Genomic DNA, 18,580 nt, shown 5'->3' on the forward strand with positions numbered 1-18,580 from the left:
TCTATATTTTTTATTTTGCTCAGACAGACGGAAAACACACTATTATATACGCGATCATTTAGTCACCTTTATGTTCAATATTACACTTTTTTTGGGTTCATAATATGAACAGCTAATTTGGAGCAGATTTCTTTCCGAGTAGCCTATAGGCCTAGTTGACACATTTCAAAATGCTTCAGACATCTTTCCCAACACGATGTCCTTGATATTTGGAAAAAACGTTTTGAATATCAATATCAGTGATCTAACATTGGAAATATCGTCCAATGTCCAGACAAGTTTTCCTGTTTTGCAAGCGAATATTCTCAAACTAAGTTAACAGCGGTGTGCTTTCAAACTCTATCTAAACCTTCATTATCCTTTTGAATCAGGCCTATAGGCACACAAATAAATAGATAAAAAGCATTTATCAATTAAAATGCATTATATTTATTGACATATTTCATGTAGGCCTATTTATTATAATATTGCTTCAGATGTCATGTCATTCTACCGCTGTGGCAGTTTTAAACCCCAAGTGCCTCCCCAGTATGAGAATGAGGAGCGTGTCTGTGCGCACACACACACGCGTACGCACGCACACACACACACGCACGCACGCACACACGCACGCACACACACACGCACGCGCACACACACACACACACACACACACACACACACACACACACACACACACACACACACACACACACACACACACACACAAAGCCAACAACGCTCCCATGCTTCCAAAATGGATGCGGTTATTGTGATGTGATGTCACGATGTCCAAAACAACCTAACAGGGCAGTTTAATGTATTTACAACCTATAATAACGCATAACACGTTTAGTTGAACAGCAGGGATTCGACACGGTAATGATAAGCAGTAAAATAGCAATTTCGCCATCTTCGTTATCCATTATTCAGACGGATGTCATCTCGTCAAGGTCTAGCGTTACTCCACCAGGTGGAGAAAGGCAGCATGTGTAGTGGAGGTCTCCATTCAAGACGGCTCCCAATAACAACCACGTATGATATTGTAAAGAGCTGGAAAGCCAATACGTCTCTAATATAAAGTCTATATTTGAATATCGAATGAAAATATTGGCCCGAACGAGTTCCTTTCTCACTGAATAACTCCTAACTCCAGCAGCAGGAGTAGCAGCAGGCGTTCTCGATAACACCCTTTCAGGATGACGACTGTACTTTATCATCAGCGTTATCACGCGCACTAATGCAATCATTGATCATCAATTTATATCAATCACTCGTCACAAACCGTGCACCGCCTCCATTATTTAGATTTAGCATGTACACAAAATGGGATTGTCTTGCCTTATTTTTCTTTCTGTTAAGCCAACGTAAAATCAGATAAGACTTAAACCGTCCGGGGGACACCCTTTCAGATGATTTAAAAAGATAGGCGGCATGCATATTCATTATCTACAAGGGGAATCTTTGATATAAAATAGTCTGGAGGAGGTGAAAGAGTGGGCTCAGAGTTAAGTTCAGCGTTCAGCTCAGCAGAAGGTGAGGTGGTGAGTGAAGCGGTTCAGGACTGGATGGAAATGTGTCAGACTGCTCAGCCTTTCTCCCCCACTTAGTTTCAAGCCTCCACTCAGTTTCACACAAAATGCCGGGCGACGGCTCCACCATAAAGAAACGCATCCGGAAGCTGCTGCGTTCTCCGTCAGTCAGACTCAATAACCCCGGGAAGAAATGTCTGACCGCGAAGGTAAGCGGTGGTTTAAACCCATAGTTTAAGATGACACGTGTGAATAATTATGTTAATGCGTGTTTTTTCCTCCAGATATTGCCTATATAGGCCTAGTATTTATTATAAATTCTACTTTATTTATATATTTCAGTTATAATAGTGGTATTTTCCATGAGGTTTGATTTGATTAACTTTTAAGCAAGTTATATAGGCCACTTGGTTCCCGTTTTTGAGCATATTTCATGGTTGGTTTAGGAGGTAGAACGGTGTGTCTGTTCTGTTGCGATCGGAAGGTTTATACTTAGATCCTTGTCTCCTACTAGCTGCTCCTCCTAGATCTTCTCAATGCCCTAAAATGTCAATGTATTGATAGGCTATTAAACTAGTCTACGTGTAATAATGTATACCCCATTAATAACGGTTTGTCATTATTAGCCAAATCACCAGACTAATCAATTAAGTTCCACTACATTAATGTAATGCAAATCACAGAAGACAGTGTAAATATACATCATTGGAAGACAAAACTACCACATTACATTAACGTTGTTAGCAACATAGAAATGTATGTTTAAAGTAGGCCTACTCTCAAACTCGCCCTTGGGTCTCAGTTGTGGTCATTTCTAGTCACTACAATTGTCTTGCATCCCTTCCCTCCTCATATTGTCTGAGGAGCCTTTATCAATCATCAAACATCAAACTACAATGACGGTATCTCTCTGTGCGCCCCCTACAGGTGGCTCTGGAGAAGGTCCTGGGTATCACAGCGGCGGGACACAGCGGCCTGGCGTGCGATCCCCACTCTGGCCTGGTAGCCTACCCTGCAGGGTGAGTGTGTGCGTGTGATTGTGCGTGTGCGTGTGCATGTGTGTGTGTGTGTGTGTGTGTGTGTGTGTGTGTGTGTGTGTGTGTGTGTGTGTGTGTCAAGAATCCCCCATCCAACCTAAAAGTTCTATCCAAAACATTTAACTTTAATCTATTAAATTCTGTCTCTCTGATCTCTCTTGTTTTCAATCTCTCTCATTGCCTTGCTGGCTTTCTATGCGAATTGTTTTAATCCCCCTGTGTGTGTGTGTGTGTGTGTGTGTGTGTGTGTGTGTGTGTGTGTGTGTGTGTGTGTGTGTGTGTGTGTGTGTGTGTGTGTGTGTGTGCGTGCGTGTGCATGCGTGTGTGTATGTGTATGTGTGTGTGTGTGTGTGTATGTGCAAGGGTGTGTGTGTGTGTGTGTGTGTATGTGCAAGGGTGTGTGTGTGTGTGTGTGTGTGTGCGTGTGTGCGTGCGTGTGCGTGTGTGTGTGTGTGTGCGTGTGTGTGCATGCGTGTGCGTGTGTTGTGATAATTATACACTGGTAGTATCTGAATGGAGCTGGAGACACATCTGTGCCCGGCTGCTTGTCATCTGGAGCAGCGCACCAACCAACGCTCTTTTATTAGTGTGCTATTCCAAGAGGATTCCAAGCTTTGTGATTGGTCGATAATATAATACATCTTTGTGTTTCTCGCTGTGCACAAAAGGAACACGACACAGAGTAGAGTCGCCCAGGGGAGTTGAGTGAACAGGGATTCAGAAGGATCTGTGTATGCGGTGGCATATTACTATTTGATCTTTGCCGTGTGGATGTTAAGTTACGGCACACGTAGAGCCCACCAGAATCAAGAAAACAACAGGGGCTGTGGTCTCTGAAGACCGCCTTGTCTGTGTGTTGGAGTTATCCTCACAAAGCTTTATGAATTATAAGTTGATCATAAAAACAGACGAGGCTGATTATGTGTTTGCTTGCGTCAAGGGATATGCATGTTTGTGTTTGTGTTGTTAACTTTGTTAAATAGCCGTTTAAGCATGCATGTGGTGTGGTCTTGTGTGAGCATTCTTGTGAGGATTCCCGCTAAGATCTACAATAAGTGTGTGTGTGTGTGTGTGTGTGTGTGTGTGTGTGTGTGTGTGTGTGTGTGTGTGTGTGTGTGTGTGTGTACGTGTGTACGTGTGTACGTGTGTGTGTTTGTGTGTGTGTGTCTGTTAGTCCGGCACCTCCTGGTGCTGATAAAGTGCACTTCTGGCATTGGCGTAAAGAACTGGCAGTTCAATCAGTCTACCGATCCATCATCCAAGCTCTGTGTTTTTCCTACAGGATGGCCCAGTAGATAATACATTTAAATAGCTTAGTTTAGCTTAGTCAAAACTCTCCATCACCCCTTTTGTGAAAAGTTTACTAAATAATTCGAAAACAATGTATTGCAGTTGTATATGTTCTACACATTGTTTTACTTCTCTAAGGAGCTGCCTGTGTTTGGAAATGTAGGATAGTACAATCATGCTATGTTATGCTAATATATATATTTTTATTTATTTCCTTTGGTAGCTGCGTCGTAGTCTTGCTGAATCCCAAGAAGAACAGACAACAGCACCTCATAAACACGTCAAGGTGAGAGTGATACAGAAAGGGTTGGTTCCAGCCGAAAATACAAAATGGCTTCCATTGTTCCTCACCGGTCTCTTTCACCTTTCTCCTTTTTACAGGAAGTCGATCACGGCCCTCGCCTTCTCCCCTGATGGGAAGTACTTAGTCACTGGAGAGGTGAGTCTCTCCCCCTCTCTCGTTTTGGCCAACTGTCTTCTAAAAAAATAACTAGTCCCCCTGATTATCTTTGACAATCACGATTTAGTTTCTGCTATTTTCAAGTGATTCCATCCCTTCTAATCACATTCCAACACCGAATGCATCACACCACACTGTTGTTTGCGTGGGGGCAGTTGAGGTCGTGTTGTGTCCTTGTCAGGCGTGCTGTGGTTTTGTAGGGAACAGTCCAAGCCCACATCCCTTTGGGAGCCCTAACCTTGATTTAGTTCTGTGTTCTGCATCGTAACGGATAACGCTCAACGAGCTACACGCTACTTATACACTCTGTAATTAGTCTTGTTGATAGGGTTTGTTGAAACGGCCAAACAGTATACCCTCTAAAAATCTCAAATCAGCATAGATTATATGATATTGTATCTATATTCGATATGAATGACATTAATGTCATTGCAAATGCCCCAAATCATCCAAATCACATTTAAGTTATGGTAAGAGATGCAATATTTTTAATGTTGATTTTGGATTTCTCTCCTGATTCAGCAGTGCTGTTTTTTTTTTTTGCACCATCATTTTTGTGTCTCGACTCTAACAAGGGTTCTATTCCGTTCACGTTTCTCAACTCCCCCTCGCCCCCCTCTCTCACCCGCCTGCTAATCCTAGCCGGGCTAATCAGAGCCGATTAACGACTTCAGACTCTGTTAAGTGGATGAGCGTGCGTCGGTTGCTATAACGACAGAGGTCAAAGTTCCGCGCTGAGAATACAGAGTTGATAAAGTATTTCCCTGCTGCTTTAACAAGGAAAACACCTTGGATTGTAGTCGTGAAACAGAACACTGTGTGTGTGTGTGTGTGTGTGTGTGTGTGTGTGTGTGTGTGTGTGTGTGTGTGTGTGTGTGTGTGTGTGTGTGTGTGTGTGTGTGTGTGTGTGTGTGTGTGTGAGTCGTGTGATGTGATTACGTGTGCCAGCCTTGTTATGTAAATGTCACTTCTTTGATCAAAGCTGAGAGCGAAATCATTCGTCTTTATCTCGAAGGCAGTGAAGTGTCAGTTATCTTTTGATTAGTGGTAGAGAATTCATGTCTTTCTCGAGAGATCCTTCTCTGTCTGTGAGATATCATTAGATTGTGTGCACAGGAGTACCACAGAGGATCGTCTTGGAGTGTGTTGCGTTATCTTCTGTCCTTTCTTCTTCCGCTTGCTTTACTGACTACTCGTAGGGTCGGACGGCATGCTAAAATTGCCTCCTCACATTTTTATATGAATCGTCGATAAATCATAGCAAAAGTTTTTTTATCATCCCTAATGGCTGACGTAAACAAAAACAAACATATTTACTCAGAATATTTATTTTGTAGTATCAATGTCTACCTACCGCATTTCCCCCCTTTTAATCTATATATTTTTCTTAATTTATTCTCTCTCTCTCACGCACAGGTTGCTTTCAACAAATGGAGCAATATATATTTGATATGATTGTTATTATTATCAAACCAAACAAACACACTGCATACACGCACACACACACACACACTTTCACACTTTCACACACACACGCACGCACCCAAACGCACCGTACATCCATCCCCTTTTATTCGGTCTGTCACTCATTCTTAAATGTCATCCATTGTCCCGTCCGGTTAGTCATTTAGGCCCCCCCCCCCTCCCTGTCGCCCCTCCCTCGTCCATTCGCCCTGACCTTTAAAAGCTTGCTACATCACAAGGAAAGTGAATAGCACCTTTCAGTGACTCCGTGACCCATGGAAGCGGGGTAAGTGACCTGAGCAGGTAGGGGCTCAGTTAGCGTGTGAAGGGGACGGAGCCGGAGTGTGTGAGGGTGTGAACAGCTGATCAACTGTTTACAGCCGTCAAGGTCACTGAGGAGGCCATCACATGCCTGGAGGGTCAGGGGACTCGCAGCCATGCAGATACCTGAGGGAGGGAGGGAGGGAGGGGGGGAGAGAGGGAGGAATGGAGGGAAAGAGGGAGGGAGGGAGGGAGGGGGGGAGGATGAAGGGAGGGAGGGAGGGAGGGATGGAGAGAGGGATGGAGGGAGAGAGGGATGGAGGGAGAGAGGGAAGGATGGAGGGAGGAATGGAGGGAGGGAGGGAGGGATGGAGGGAGGGAGGCAGGGAGGGAGGGAAGGAGGTAGGGAGGCAGGGAGGGAGGGAGGGAGGAAGGGAGGTAGGGAGTGATAGAAGGATGGACGGATGGAGGTTGGATTGAGGGCGGGTGGGAGGGAGGGAGGGAGGGAGGGAGGGAGGGAGGGAGGGAGGGAGGACGGGAGGGAGGGAGGCAGGTAGGGATGGCTGGACGTCATGACGAGCAGATGGCTCGGTGAAATGACGGATGGATAGATAGGCTTAATGAAGCGGCATGCGACGCCACTGAGTCACGGGGACTGACATTTCCGCTTTGGCAGCCGTTCAGAGTCCAGAACAACATGGGAGAAATAATTGTTTCTATTGGCGTGCGTATATGATGACTAACACGCTCGCTCAGTCTAACAGTCTGCTCCCTGAGACCAGATGAACCGACAGCCCTCTTCCTTCCTCTCCCCTCTCTCCCTCAGAGCGGCCATCTCCCGGCCGTCAGGTTATGGGATGTGTCGGAGCGCAGGCAGGTCGCGGAGCTGCAGAAGCACAACTACGGCGTCTCCTGCGTGGCCTTCTCCCCCAACAGCAAGTACATCGTCAGCGTGGGCACTCAGCACGACATGACCATCAGCGTCTGGGCCTGGAAGGTACGTCTCCCCCCTCCCCCCTCCCCCTCCCCCTCCCCCTCCCCCTCCCCCTCCCCCACCTGCATGACAGTACATTGGGTTTGAGGCCTTTGCTTTTTATCCTCATTGATTGAGTGTGTGCTGGGAACAATGAAAGCCAAAGATGATATGAGTTCATATCAATAACATTATAACTATAAAGGTGTGTGGTAATTGCAGAGTAGAGTAGTAAAGCTACTGATAGCTATAGCGACCAGAACCAGAGGTTAAACAAAACAGTACAACAAAGAAGTACTCTAAAACACAAAGGAGGTAAACTAAAACATAGAAGTACACCAAAACCTAGAAGTACAAAGAAGTAATCAAAAAAAAAAGAACATAGAAGTACACTAAAACATACAAGTACACTGAAACCAAAAAGTACACTTAAACACAGAAGTTCATTAAAACATAGAAGTACACTAAAAAAGCAGAACCCTTGCTGTGTGTGTTGCAGAAGGACGTGGTGGTGGCGGTGAACAAGGTGTCCAGCAAGGTGATGGCGGTGTCGTTCTCAGAGGACAGCTCCTACTTCGTGACCGCGGGAGTCCGACACATCAAGTTCTGGTACCTGGACCCCTGCAAGCCCACCAAGGTGGTTACCACATGTTACACAGCGTCAAGCCAGAGCATGTGACTGGAGTTTATATGCGGCAGTTGTCATATATAATGCTATCAGAGTTTATATGTGACAGTAGTTGATCTGTTAATGGAGTTGATGTGTGACAGTAGTTGACATGTCACCGTAGTTTATATTTGATTGTAGTGTATAATGACAGCAGTTGATATGTTACAGTACTTTATATTTGACTGTAGTTTATATGTGACAGTAATCGCTATGTTAATATAGTTGATATGTTACTGTAGTTTATAAGTTACTGTAGTTTATTAGTTACTGTCGTTTATAAGTTAATGTTTATGTCAAAGTTAATATGTGACGGTAGTTTATATGTGACTGTTGTGTATCTATTACTGTAGTTTATCTTTACATGTTTCAGTGTAAGCTATCCTAGTTTACATGATCTCTGAGAGGATTTCAATCATGTGATCTGAAGTTCCATAAAAAATGGACTCATCTTCGTATGTAACTGTGTGTGTGTGTGTGTGTGTGTGTGTGTGTGTGTGTGTGTGTGTGTGTGTGTGTGTGTGTGTGTGTGTGTGTGTGTGTGTGTGTGTGTGTGTGTGTGTGTGTGTGCGTGCGTGCGTGCGTGTGTGCGGGCAGGCGCTCTCCGCCGTCCCCCTGTTAGGGCGCTCCGGCCTGCTGGGCGAGTTGAGGAACACCTCCTTCTGCGACGTGGCGTGTGGGCGGGGCTCCAGCGCCGGCTCCACCTTCTGCGTGTCCTCCAGCGGCCTGCTGTGTGAGTTCAACGGCCGAAGGACCCTGGACAAGTGGGTGGACCTGCGGGTGAGTGTGTGTGAACGGCCTCACTGGAAGACAAGATGGAGGGACGGCTAAAAAAAAAAATATTTATTTAATTTAATTTATTATTTAATTACTTAAAGGACAATTCCGGTGTAAATTGGATTTGGGATATGTTTTGTATGATAACGAGTTGGAATGTTCCTTTTGTAGCACAGAAACCGCAAATAGACGCATCCTTCAGTTGGCTGTTATGAGCCGATTTTATCAAAACGCTATAAACTTGGAACGATAGGGGCATGTGTCATGGTAAAAACTAAATCGCTATTTCAAACCACTTAAAAGGCTAAAAGTAGCCCGGCACTTCTTTGGTAGTATATAGCAAGGGTCTTAACATATGAAACGAGGCATTGATAGGTGGTATTGTGTGTATAAAATGTCCTTTTTAAAAAACAATCTGTACACTTACAAAGTTATCAATGGCTCGTTTTATATGTTAAGACCCTCATTATACTACCAAAGAAGTGTCGGGCTCCTTCTAGCCTTTTAAGTGGTTTAAAATAGCGATTTAGTTTTTACCATAACAAATGCCCCTATCGTTCCAAGTTTATAGCGTTTAGGTAGAACCGGCTAAAAACAGCCAACTTAAGAATGTTTCTATGCAAGCTTTTTTGCTCCCAAACGAACATTCCAACTCGTTATCATATTAAACATATCCCAGATCCATTTTACAACCGGATTTGTCCTTTAAGGGTGACAGATTATACCACCTGGTGTGAGTGTGATTAGGCGTTACAAGCATTTTTTTAAATCGTGGGCGTGTCTACCTAGATGTATGCTGGATAGATCAGCCTACCCTGTGGACTGTAGAAAATGTTGCTCATCTATCCGTCACACATCAAGGTGGACACGCCCACTTGTGATGTCAGAAGAGGCCGATTTTCCAAATGGCTTGGAATGACTCATCAAACTCACACCCGGTGGTATTATATATCACCATTAAATAATAATTAAACCAAATTAACCCGTTGAGTCTCTTACTGAATTAACCTGTTGAGTGTCTTTAAGACGGTGAAACTGATTCTTTTGTCTGCTGTAATGTTTTGTCGTCACGGGTCTTTGAGGCTGAATAGTGCCGACAACAATTGACACTCACTAAACGGTCTTCCAGTCGGATCCAGACAGCCACGCCCCCTCCCCCCTCCCCTCCCTCATTCTTCAGACAACGTTCTTAATAATACACATCGCTTACGCAACGCTACGTGTTGCGGTGTCTCTGCCCGTGTTGATCACTCAATTCATATAATTAGCATAAATAGGCTCGCCGCTAGTCACAACTGAACACTATGTGATGATTTCTCCTGTAGACGGGGTCAGACTCACGGCTGTGTGTGTGTGTGCGTGCGTGTGTGCGCATGTGTGTGCACGTGTGTGTTTGTCTGTGTCTGTGCATGTGTGTGTCTGTGTGTGTGTCTGTGTGTGTGCGTGTGTGTCTTTTTCACGTGTATGTCTGTTTCTGCGTGTATGTGTGTGTGAATATGTATGTGTGTGTGTGTGCGTGCGTGTCTGTCTGCGTGTGTGTGTGTGCGTGTGTGTCTGTGTGGAGTACCCCGGAGAGGCTTTGAAGTTTTCTATATCCTGGCAACGCTGATCCACTGGGATTAAGCACAGCCACAAGACGCAGTGTGTGTCTGGAGGATGTTACGTGTGCGGACTGCCGAGACCTTCTGTGTGTTATTATTCATGCTGGTTGTGTGGTTGTTACCGAGCCAAATGTTTGACAGGTAGCTGATGAAGTTCAGCTCTGAGGGTCCACATGGTCTACGTTTTGCTGCATTGCATGGGAGAAGAACGACCAATAACTAGCTGCTACTACTACTACTACCACTACCACTGCCATGACGAATACTAAGACTACTGTTACTGCTACTACTATCACTACTATTACTTCTATTACGACTACTGTTACCTCTACCACTACCACCACTACTTCTACTACTACCACTACCAATACTACTACTACTACTACTACTAAGACTACTCTTACTACTACTACTTAGGGTTTGTCCTGTGTCCATCCAGCGGGATGACTCATGAACCCCCCCGTGTCCTGACCCCTGGCGTGTGATTGGTGATTAACGACCCTCTGTTGTCCCGTGCAGACGGGCTCCGCCCAGTCCCTGTCGCTGTCCGACGGCATCGTCTTCTGTGGCGGCGCCGACGGCACCGTGCGCTGCTTCAGCCCCGCGGACCTCAGCTTCCTGGGCACGCTGCCCAGGCCACACCCCCTGGGCTCCCACGTCGGCGCCAGGTGAGGCTCATGCTCTGCCCTGATTGGTCGGTTGGTTACCTGAGGCTGTTCTGACTCCGATCAACCGCTGGTTTAAAACGTCTTGATTTGCCCTCTCAAAGCCTTACATTGCAGTCACATGACCTAATAAAGGCCTCTTTGTGGCCTGAACTAATTTTCGATTTAGTGTTTGCATACAGTAGTGAATTACAGGGTACAGATGTATGTAATTAAGGAGACGGTAGGGGTTAGACAGTACATACAGAGGCAGGACATTAAGGAGCAGGTAGGGGTCCGACAGTGAGTAAAGCACCAGGTCATTAAGGATTAGGAAGGGGTTAGACAGTGAATACAGAGACAGCTCATTAAGGAGCAGGTAGGGGTTAGACAGTACATGCAGAGACAGGCCATTAATGAGCAGGTAGGGGTTAGACAGTGAATACAGAGACAGGCCATTAAGGAGCAGGGTGGGGTTAGACAGTACAGAGACAGGTCATTCAGAAACAGGGTGGGGTTAGACAGTGAGAGACAGATCATTAAAGACCAGGTGCCGGTTAGAGTGTCTTGCTGAAAGTTGCCTCCAGGTTAGCGTGTGGACATTGGGGAATCGAACACGGAACCCGTCTCTTCAATTCACATCTTCCTCTGCATCGCTCCCCAACAGCAGCCCCCTCCCCAACGCCCCCGCCGCCGCCGCCGCCCCCGCCCGCTACCCGGACACCGTGGCGGTGACCTACGACCCCGCCAGCCGCTGGCTGAGCTGCGTGTACGCCGACCACAGCGTGTACGTGTGGGACGTGCGTGACGTGCGCCGCGCGGCCACCGTGCACCGGGCGCTCTACCACGCCGCCGGCGTCTGGGACCTGCAGGTGAGACCAGGGACCCAGCCGCCTCCTCTCCCTCATTGTACCTGGCAATCAGAATAAACGCTTCCATGAGTGCGCAATTTGAACAAAAAAATCCAATTCGCATTCAAATGATCGGTTCAGACAACAGCCCAGACGATAAACACAATAATCAAGGCGCGGAAAATAATGTTCTTTACCGTCTGTACCGAGTTTGCTTTTGCATATGCGCGTGTGTTTGCTTGTGTGTATGGGTGTGTGTATGTGTGTGTCTATTTATGTGTGTGTCTATTTGTGTGTGTGTGTGTGTGTGTGTGTGTGTGTGTGTGTGTGTGTGTGTGGTTGTGCTTGTATGATGGGAGGGAGGGGGTCTATGTATATGCGCGTGTGTGTGTGTGTGTGTATGTGTGTGTGTGTGTGTCTGTATGTGTGTGTCAGTCCGATCGGGGGTAGGGTTTGTCTATGTATGTGCACCTGTGTCTGTGTGTGTATGTGTGTCCATGTGTGTGCGTGCGTCAGCGTGTGTTTGAAGTCCGCAAAACTGCTAACATAATCATTATGTTACGGCATGACTCAAACATAATGTGTCTTTTAAGGCCTGCCCTATTTTCCCTTCTAATACGTCTGTTCCACAGACAATTATGTCCCGGCCTAATTCCATTTTCTGCTATCGGATTATTAATTGTCAATTTACCGTGACATGAGTTCAGTGGCAGGCCTTAAACTGGCGGTTCCCTGGTAATGCAGGCATCATTACGGTCCATCATGGGGATGAGTCAGACTATAGCCAACGCCATGGAGCTCTCTCCAGCCCCCCCAGCTGTACAAAGTGAAGCTTTATTAATTAAACTCTAATTACAGAAGTCTGTTAATATCTGTATGTCTATATATATCTCTACGAATATACATATGTATGTATTTATGTATGTGTGTCTGTCCATCGATTTTCTCGACAACCGTTCATCCGATCGACTTGGCACTCGGCGTGTGTTTTAATGATGACCTGTGGGAGGGCCAGGTTCGCTGTGAAGCTGTCTGGACGAGCGGTTCTCGAGGATGCTGCAACAATCCGCCCCTTCCAAACATCCATTTCGAACGGGCACTGCACTTAAAAAAACTTATTTTCAAAATACACATTTCGGAAATATGGAAAAGAGAATGAGAAAAGGAGAAAAAAGATAGATTATCAATTGATTATACATAAAAAAATATTCATCCAAGCCCCCCTCACGTTGTTTATTTCCTTCAGATGTTACCGGACGTTTCTGGGGAGTCAAGCAGAGCTCCGTCGACCTCCACGTTTTTCAGTTGCTCCGCCGACAGCACCATCCGCCAGTGGTGTACGGAGGGCCTCCGTCACGGTGCCCCGCACCGACCCCACCAACCCCACCAACCCCACCTCCTGAGCAGCGTGAGCTCCACTTCCTGTCCAGCCCGCTCATTCCCTCGGGCAGTTGGTAATAAAAAAAACCTGTCCGACAGAATCTCCCTCCGTTTTTGACGTTCTGTGTTCAACTGATCTAGGATCTGATGAGTGTGATCTACACGGATGAGAGCGCAGCCCCAACCACAACCCCCACCACCTCCAGCCCCCTGCTGGACGCAGACGGTACTGCGGGTGATGGGGCGACCGGGGAGAACAGGGCCGGGATCAGGAGCATCTGCGTCAGTCCGGACGGGAAACACCTGGCCTCTGGGGACCGGAACGGCAGGCTGAGGTAGGAGGAGGAAGAGGAGGAGGAGGAGGGGGGGGAGGGGGAGGAGGAGGAGGAGAAGGAGGAGGAGGAGGGGGAGGAGGAGGAGGGGGAGGAGGAGGAGGAGGGGGAGGAGGAGGGGGAGGGGGAGGGGGAGGGGGAGGAGGGGGAGGAGGAGGGGGGGGAAGAGGAAGAGGAGGAGGAGGGGGAGGGGGAGGAGAAGGTGGAGGGGGAGGGGGAGGGAGAGGAGGGGGAGGAGAAGGAGGAGGAGGACGACGAGGACGAGGGGGAGGAGGACGAGGAGGACGAGGATCCAAAGATCGAAAATGGAGGATGTGTTCTGTAGAGACTAAAATGAATGTTGGATGATCAATGATTTGTTTGAGTATGAGATCTGTTAACTTTGAAGTAGACACATCTAATTTCCCAATTATACTGGAGAATTGATGATACAATAAATAACAAATTGGACAGGGTTCACGACCTCGGCAGTATGAAGGAGATTCTGAAAGTAGACGCCCACGAAGGAGAGATTCTGTGTCTGGAGTACTCCCAACAAGAAACAGGTGTGTGTGTGTGTGTGTGTGTGTGTGGGTGTGTGGGTGTGTGGGTGTGTGGGTGAGTTAGTGTTTGCATAAATGGGCGTGTGTGTTTGCATTAATAAGTGTGTGTGCATGTGTTTATGTGTGCGTGTGTCTGTCTGTTTTGCATTCATAAGTGTGTTTGTGTGTGTGTGTGTGTGTTTCTGTCTGTCTGTGTTTGCATTCATTAGTGTGTTTGTGTGTGTGTGTGTGTGTGTGTGTGTGTGTGTGTGTGTGTGTGTGTGTGTGTGTGTGTGTGTGTGTGCATATGTTTGTGTGTGTGCGTGGGTCTGTCTGTGTTTGCATTCATAAGGGTGTGTGTGCTTATTTGTATTTGTGTGTTTGTCTGCACATACATGCACTCATCTACCCGAGACCCACATGTATCCGCATGGACGGCAGTTAGCCCAGCGTAGCTCTGCTCCATGCGGCAGCACACAGACAGCCTGTGAACCCCCTCTGTCCGCTGCGTCCGCGCCCCCCCCAGGTCTGGAGCTCCTCGCCTCGGCCGCCAGGGACCGGCTCATCCATGTGTTCGACGCGGGGAACGCCTACCGCCGGCTGCAGACGCTGGACGAGCACTCGTCCTCTATCACCGCCGTGCGCTTCGCCGGTGAGACACGCCCCCTCCCTTCGTAGTCTACCCCCCCCCACCCCCCCCCCACCCCCGCCGGGTCCCTTACATTACATTTACATTTAGGGCAGTTAGGAGAGGCTGTGATCCAAAGTGACTTGACTTGTCAGTGATTTGTCAGACGAAAGAAACAAGATATCGCTGTCGGTACAGTCAGGATGTTCACAGATCCAAGCACTCACAATCACTAGGTTAACCCAGTCCCTGTATACCTCAGTTGCATTGGATTAAGGTGTCAGGCTATATAGTATATAGTATTGTAGTACATTCTATATGTCATGGTACATTTAGTACCCAGTACCTCTAGTACCATCCTGTCATAAATGTTTGTGATCCATTATCTCCGACCTACTTACATTATGCTAACTCCAACTTTGTTTTCGTTAGCCAAAGAAAACAGCGTGAGGTTAATCAGCTGTGGGGCGGACAAGAGCATCTACTTCCGAACGGCACACACGGTAAGAGTTCTAGTTTGTTTTTACCTCTCATTCAATCTCGTAGCCACTTCTGTATTTAAAGAGCATATCTAGGTCACCTAGGAAGGCAAACAAGGCATTACAAGTCAATCGAGATCATTTAACCTAGAAAGGCATAACAAGGCATCACTAGTCAATCAAGATAATTTAACTGACAAAGGCATAACAAGGCACCATTAGTCAATCCTTATTTGGTCGCAGCACATCTTGCGGACCAGCCAGATCATGGCTCTTATGATGGCATAACAAGGCATCACTAGTCAATCCAGATCATGGCTCTTACGAGGGCATAACCAGACTTCACCTGTCAATCAAGATCATTGCACCAACAGAGGCGTAACAAGGCATAACTATCACTGCTCCTCTGAAGGCTAAGCAAGGCAATACTAGTCAATCTATACCTCTGCGCCTATGAATCCAGCATCACTAGTCATAATAAGATCACTGCACCTATCACTGCACATCAGCTTGCATGGCTGAAGTGCTTTAGTACTTTTATTCCACATTCATTTTCAACATTCACTCGCAAGGAGAGGCTTTGGTCTCCATAAGAGAACAGTTTAAATAAAACAACACACACTTGAGCATTGGTTTGTGAAGTTGGCGGTGACGGGTGTATCTGTGAACATGAGACGCACACGTCAGAGCTCCCCGCTCAGCGATGAGTGGCGTTCTTCACTGTCCGATCGCAGCTGATTTTAAAGCACTCTTCACGTCTATTTTTACGTCTTTCCTGTGAATAATTTAATCAGCAAAAGTAGTCGCTCTAAAGAGTTGAGTTGCTTATTCCCTTCTTCGAAAGAACGAGGCAGCCCTGCTGCATCAGGGGAATTAGTTTATTATTCATTTCAAAGAAAAATGTAATATCGTTGAAAGGGTTAGGAAATCTATTAAAATGGACTGTTAGTGTGTTTAAGAAGTTAGTAAGAAAATGCTTGTGAGAGAGTGATACCATATAAATATATAAATGAAGGAAATTAAATAAATATAAAAGTAGATTAAATGTAGACTATGTTATAAAAAAAATATATAAAATAATTGTATTATTACCTTTACCTTAAAGGTAGTGTTTGTGACATCTGACGCTTATTCACAAGCGACGTTTTCTTTGATTTTGGGTTGCATACGGTTTCAAACTCTCATTAATGGCTAGTTATTTTTCATCTAGATTCTCTGAAACTTCCACACTGCTGTAATCTTTCCCGTTTGCTAATTAATACACAACGTTTGCATACTTCACCGACTTAAGGAGTCTGCGATGTAGGCCACAGACGTGATTAGCCCTCAGTTATTCAAACGGCAAAGGCTGTTCGGTTGACAACACCCCCGGAGGACTAAATGAGTCGACTTGTTTGTCCGACAATATAAAAAAACGGGTGTGGTTTTTCCAACATTTATTTTCATGTAACCTTTCAAGTTCCCCAACCCCCCCTCGACAAAATATTTGGTCTCCTTCCTTGAACTAGGAATGTATCTCTGAAAGGCCTGTTTAGGGTCAAAGGTTGTGGGGGCCCTACAGACACAAAACTGGGTCAATCGCTAACCCCAATACCAACGCTGCTCATGAATGTTCTGGAAGTCCTAGGATCTGGCAGTAGAGCATTGAAAAAGATAGATAGATGAAGGGTTGGGCTAAAACAGGCTCACATATAAACAACTAATGTCAAATATGCTCTTAGGCATATTTAAAATTAGTCCAGTTGGCAGACTCACCCTTAATTATTATTTAATAATAATATTTTAATATTATTAATTAATTATTACATTTGTTCTTCCATTTCTGTTGTATACTGTAGGCTATCCACCATTCAAGTCCCACTTTCCTATTACGTTTTCTACTGCTACGACAGGCTCACATTGTAGTAGAAAGTTGTTCTTGTCTACGGAGGGCTATGCACTCTGTCACTTTATGCCCATATATTGGAAGAGCTACTCCACTTCAGCACTGCTTTATGGACTGTGTTGGATGCAGCATTTCATAATGCATCCTGACCTTTTGGATTTGAAATGCCACTGGTTCCTTTCTGCGTCGTTGTTGTCCTTTCCTATTAGATTGACAGTTTAACAATGTCTTATTTCAATTCACTACTTGTTTAGCAACTACTGATTTAATTTGACTACTGGTGATAAAATATAAAATCAACTAATGACCTTAAATTATTTTACTACAGGGTAGTACAACAAGGTTTCCAAGTGTGCTATTTCGTTTTATCAGTGGCTTTACGTAAGGGATAATACCCGACGAGGTGTCCATTATCAGGAAATAATGGACACCTCGAAGGGCATTATCCCTCAAATACAACGGTCACTTGCCAAAGAAAATAAATTAAGACCATTCAATTATATTTTCATGCGTTTTACAATCCCAATATAAAGTTTTTCACAAGCCATAACTTTGTTTCCCTGGTAACCCCTGAGGGTTTGACTCATTCCTGGAAGAACCATTACCCTCCCGTAAGGTTCTTCTGCAGCAGATCGATGTTCACTACTCCAGTAATTAGGACGGACCTTAGCTACGACTTGGCGACGGGAGGTATTCTAGTCTGTCAGCTTTGACTGCGTTCCCGTTGCTATGGTTACTCATTTTCGAGACAGGCTGATACGATACACCAGTCATTGAGAACGATGAACAGACAATTTGACTGGAACTATTTAACAGGTGTGCGTGTATCAGGAGTTAATGCACACCCTGCAGCCAATCAGAATCGAGCATTCCCCCAGACCGTGGCGTAAAATGCCTTAGTTGATTTCACTTATTTTATCGTCGTTATTTTCTTGACCTTTTTATTGATGACTAATAAATGGACGCCAATATACAACCCCTGTTAGCACTAGCACACCGTGGAGCCAATCTCTTCTTAGGGCTTGTAGCTTTTCACTGTATCAATCAATAGTTCAGGTGAAAGATGTTGTGATATGTTGTGCATCCTGAGTTAGAGGAGGCAAAACCTATTTCCTGTCGGCCTTTCAAAGCCATGTTCTCTCTACAAACACACACACACACACACACACACACACACACACACACACACACACACACACACACACACACACACACACACACACACACACACACACACACACACACACATCAAAGTGGTTACTTTGTTGTAGCATGGTTTACTGCATGATGGCGATACCATGACGATGTGGAGTTGTTTGTCTTTATTTTGCCTTGTTTGTCCCCTCAGACGCACTCAGGGACAGAGTTCAGGCGATCCCACCATGTCTCGGGGAAGACCACCCTCTACGACATGGGAGTGGACCCCACCTGCAAGTACGCTGCAGTGGGCTGCCAGGACCGGGCCATCAGGTCTGTGTGTGTGTGTGTGTGTGTGTGTTTGTGTAATGGAGTGTGGTTGATTAAGAGGATGATGATGCATGAAGATGATGGTGTGTGTGTGTGTGTGTGTGTGTGTGTGTGTGTGTGTGTGTGTGTGTGTGTGCGTGTGCGTGCGCGTGCGTGCGTCTAGGACAAAATGCGTAAATGGTGCTCATGTCCTTCCCCCCTCTTCTCTCCAGGATCTTCAACATCAGCACTGGGAAGCAGAAGAAGCTGTACAAAGGCTCAGTGAGTGAAGACGGGAGTCTGCTCAAGGTAACCTCCCTCTTCATACCGCCTCTACCACTCATTGGGCACTGGAAGCCTTTCACCCCAACTC

At 45.9% G+C, this 18,580-nt stretch overlaps 1 protein-coding gene across 1 annotated transcript in view; it reads left to right on the forward strand.

Annotated features, from left to right (window-relative positions):
• Positions 1–1,236: 1,236 nt before the first annotated feature.
• Positions 1,237–18,580, forward strand: part of LOC115534860 (mitogen-activated protein kinase-binding protein 1) — a 28,759-nt gene continuing 11,415 nt past the window's right edge. The window contains exons 1-16 of the mRNA XM_030346139.1: positions 1,237–1,720; positions 2,439–2,530; positions 4,062–4,124; positions 4,220–4,277; positions 6,850–7,020; positions 7,496–7,633; positions 8,261–8,443; positions 10,561–10,709; positions 11,356–11,557; positions 12,783–12,896; positions 13,058–13,251; positions 13,702–13,793; positions 14,296–14,421; positions 14,830–14,900; positions 18,110–18,231; positions 18,441–18,516. Coding sequence (XP_030201999.1) covers positions 1,619–1,720; positions 2,439–2,530; positions 4,062–4,124; positions 4,220–4,277; positions 6,850–7,020; positions 7,496–7,633; positions 8,261–8,443; positions 10,561–10,709; positions 11,356–11,557; positions 12,783–12,896; positions 13,058–13,251; positions 13,702–13,793; positions 14,296–14,421; positions 14,830–14,900; positions 18,110–18,231; positions 18,441–18,516 — 1,953 coding nt within the window. The 5' untranslated portion in view covers positions 1,237–1,618. The remainder of the gene's footprint in view (positions 1,721–2,438; positions 2,531–4,061; positions 4,125–4,219; positions 4,278–6,849; positions 7,021–7,495; positions 7,634–8,260; positions 8,444–10,560; positions 10,710–11,355; positions 11,558–12,782; positions 12,897–13,057; positions 13,252–13,701; positions 13,794–14,295; positions 14,422–14,829; positions 14,901–18,109; positions 18,232–18,440; positions 18,517–18,580) is intronic.

This window comes from Gadus morhua, chromosome 21 (assembly GCF_902167405.1).
Source record: "Gadus morhua chromosome 21, gadMor3.0, whole genome shotgun sequence".
Taxonomy (NCBI): domain Eukaryota; kingdom Metazoa; phylum Chordata; class Actinopteri; order Gadiformes; family Gadidae; genus Gadus; species Gadus morhua.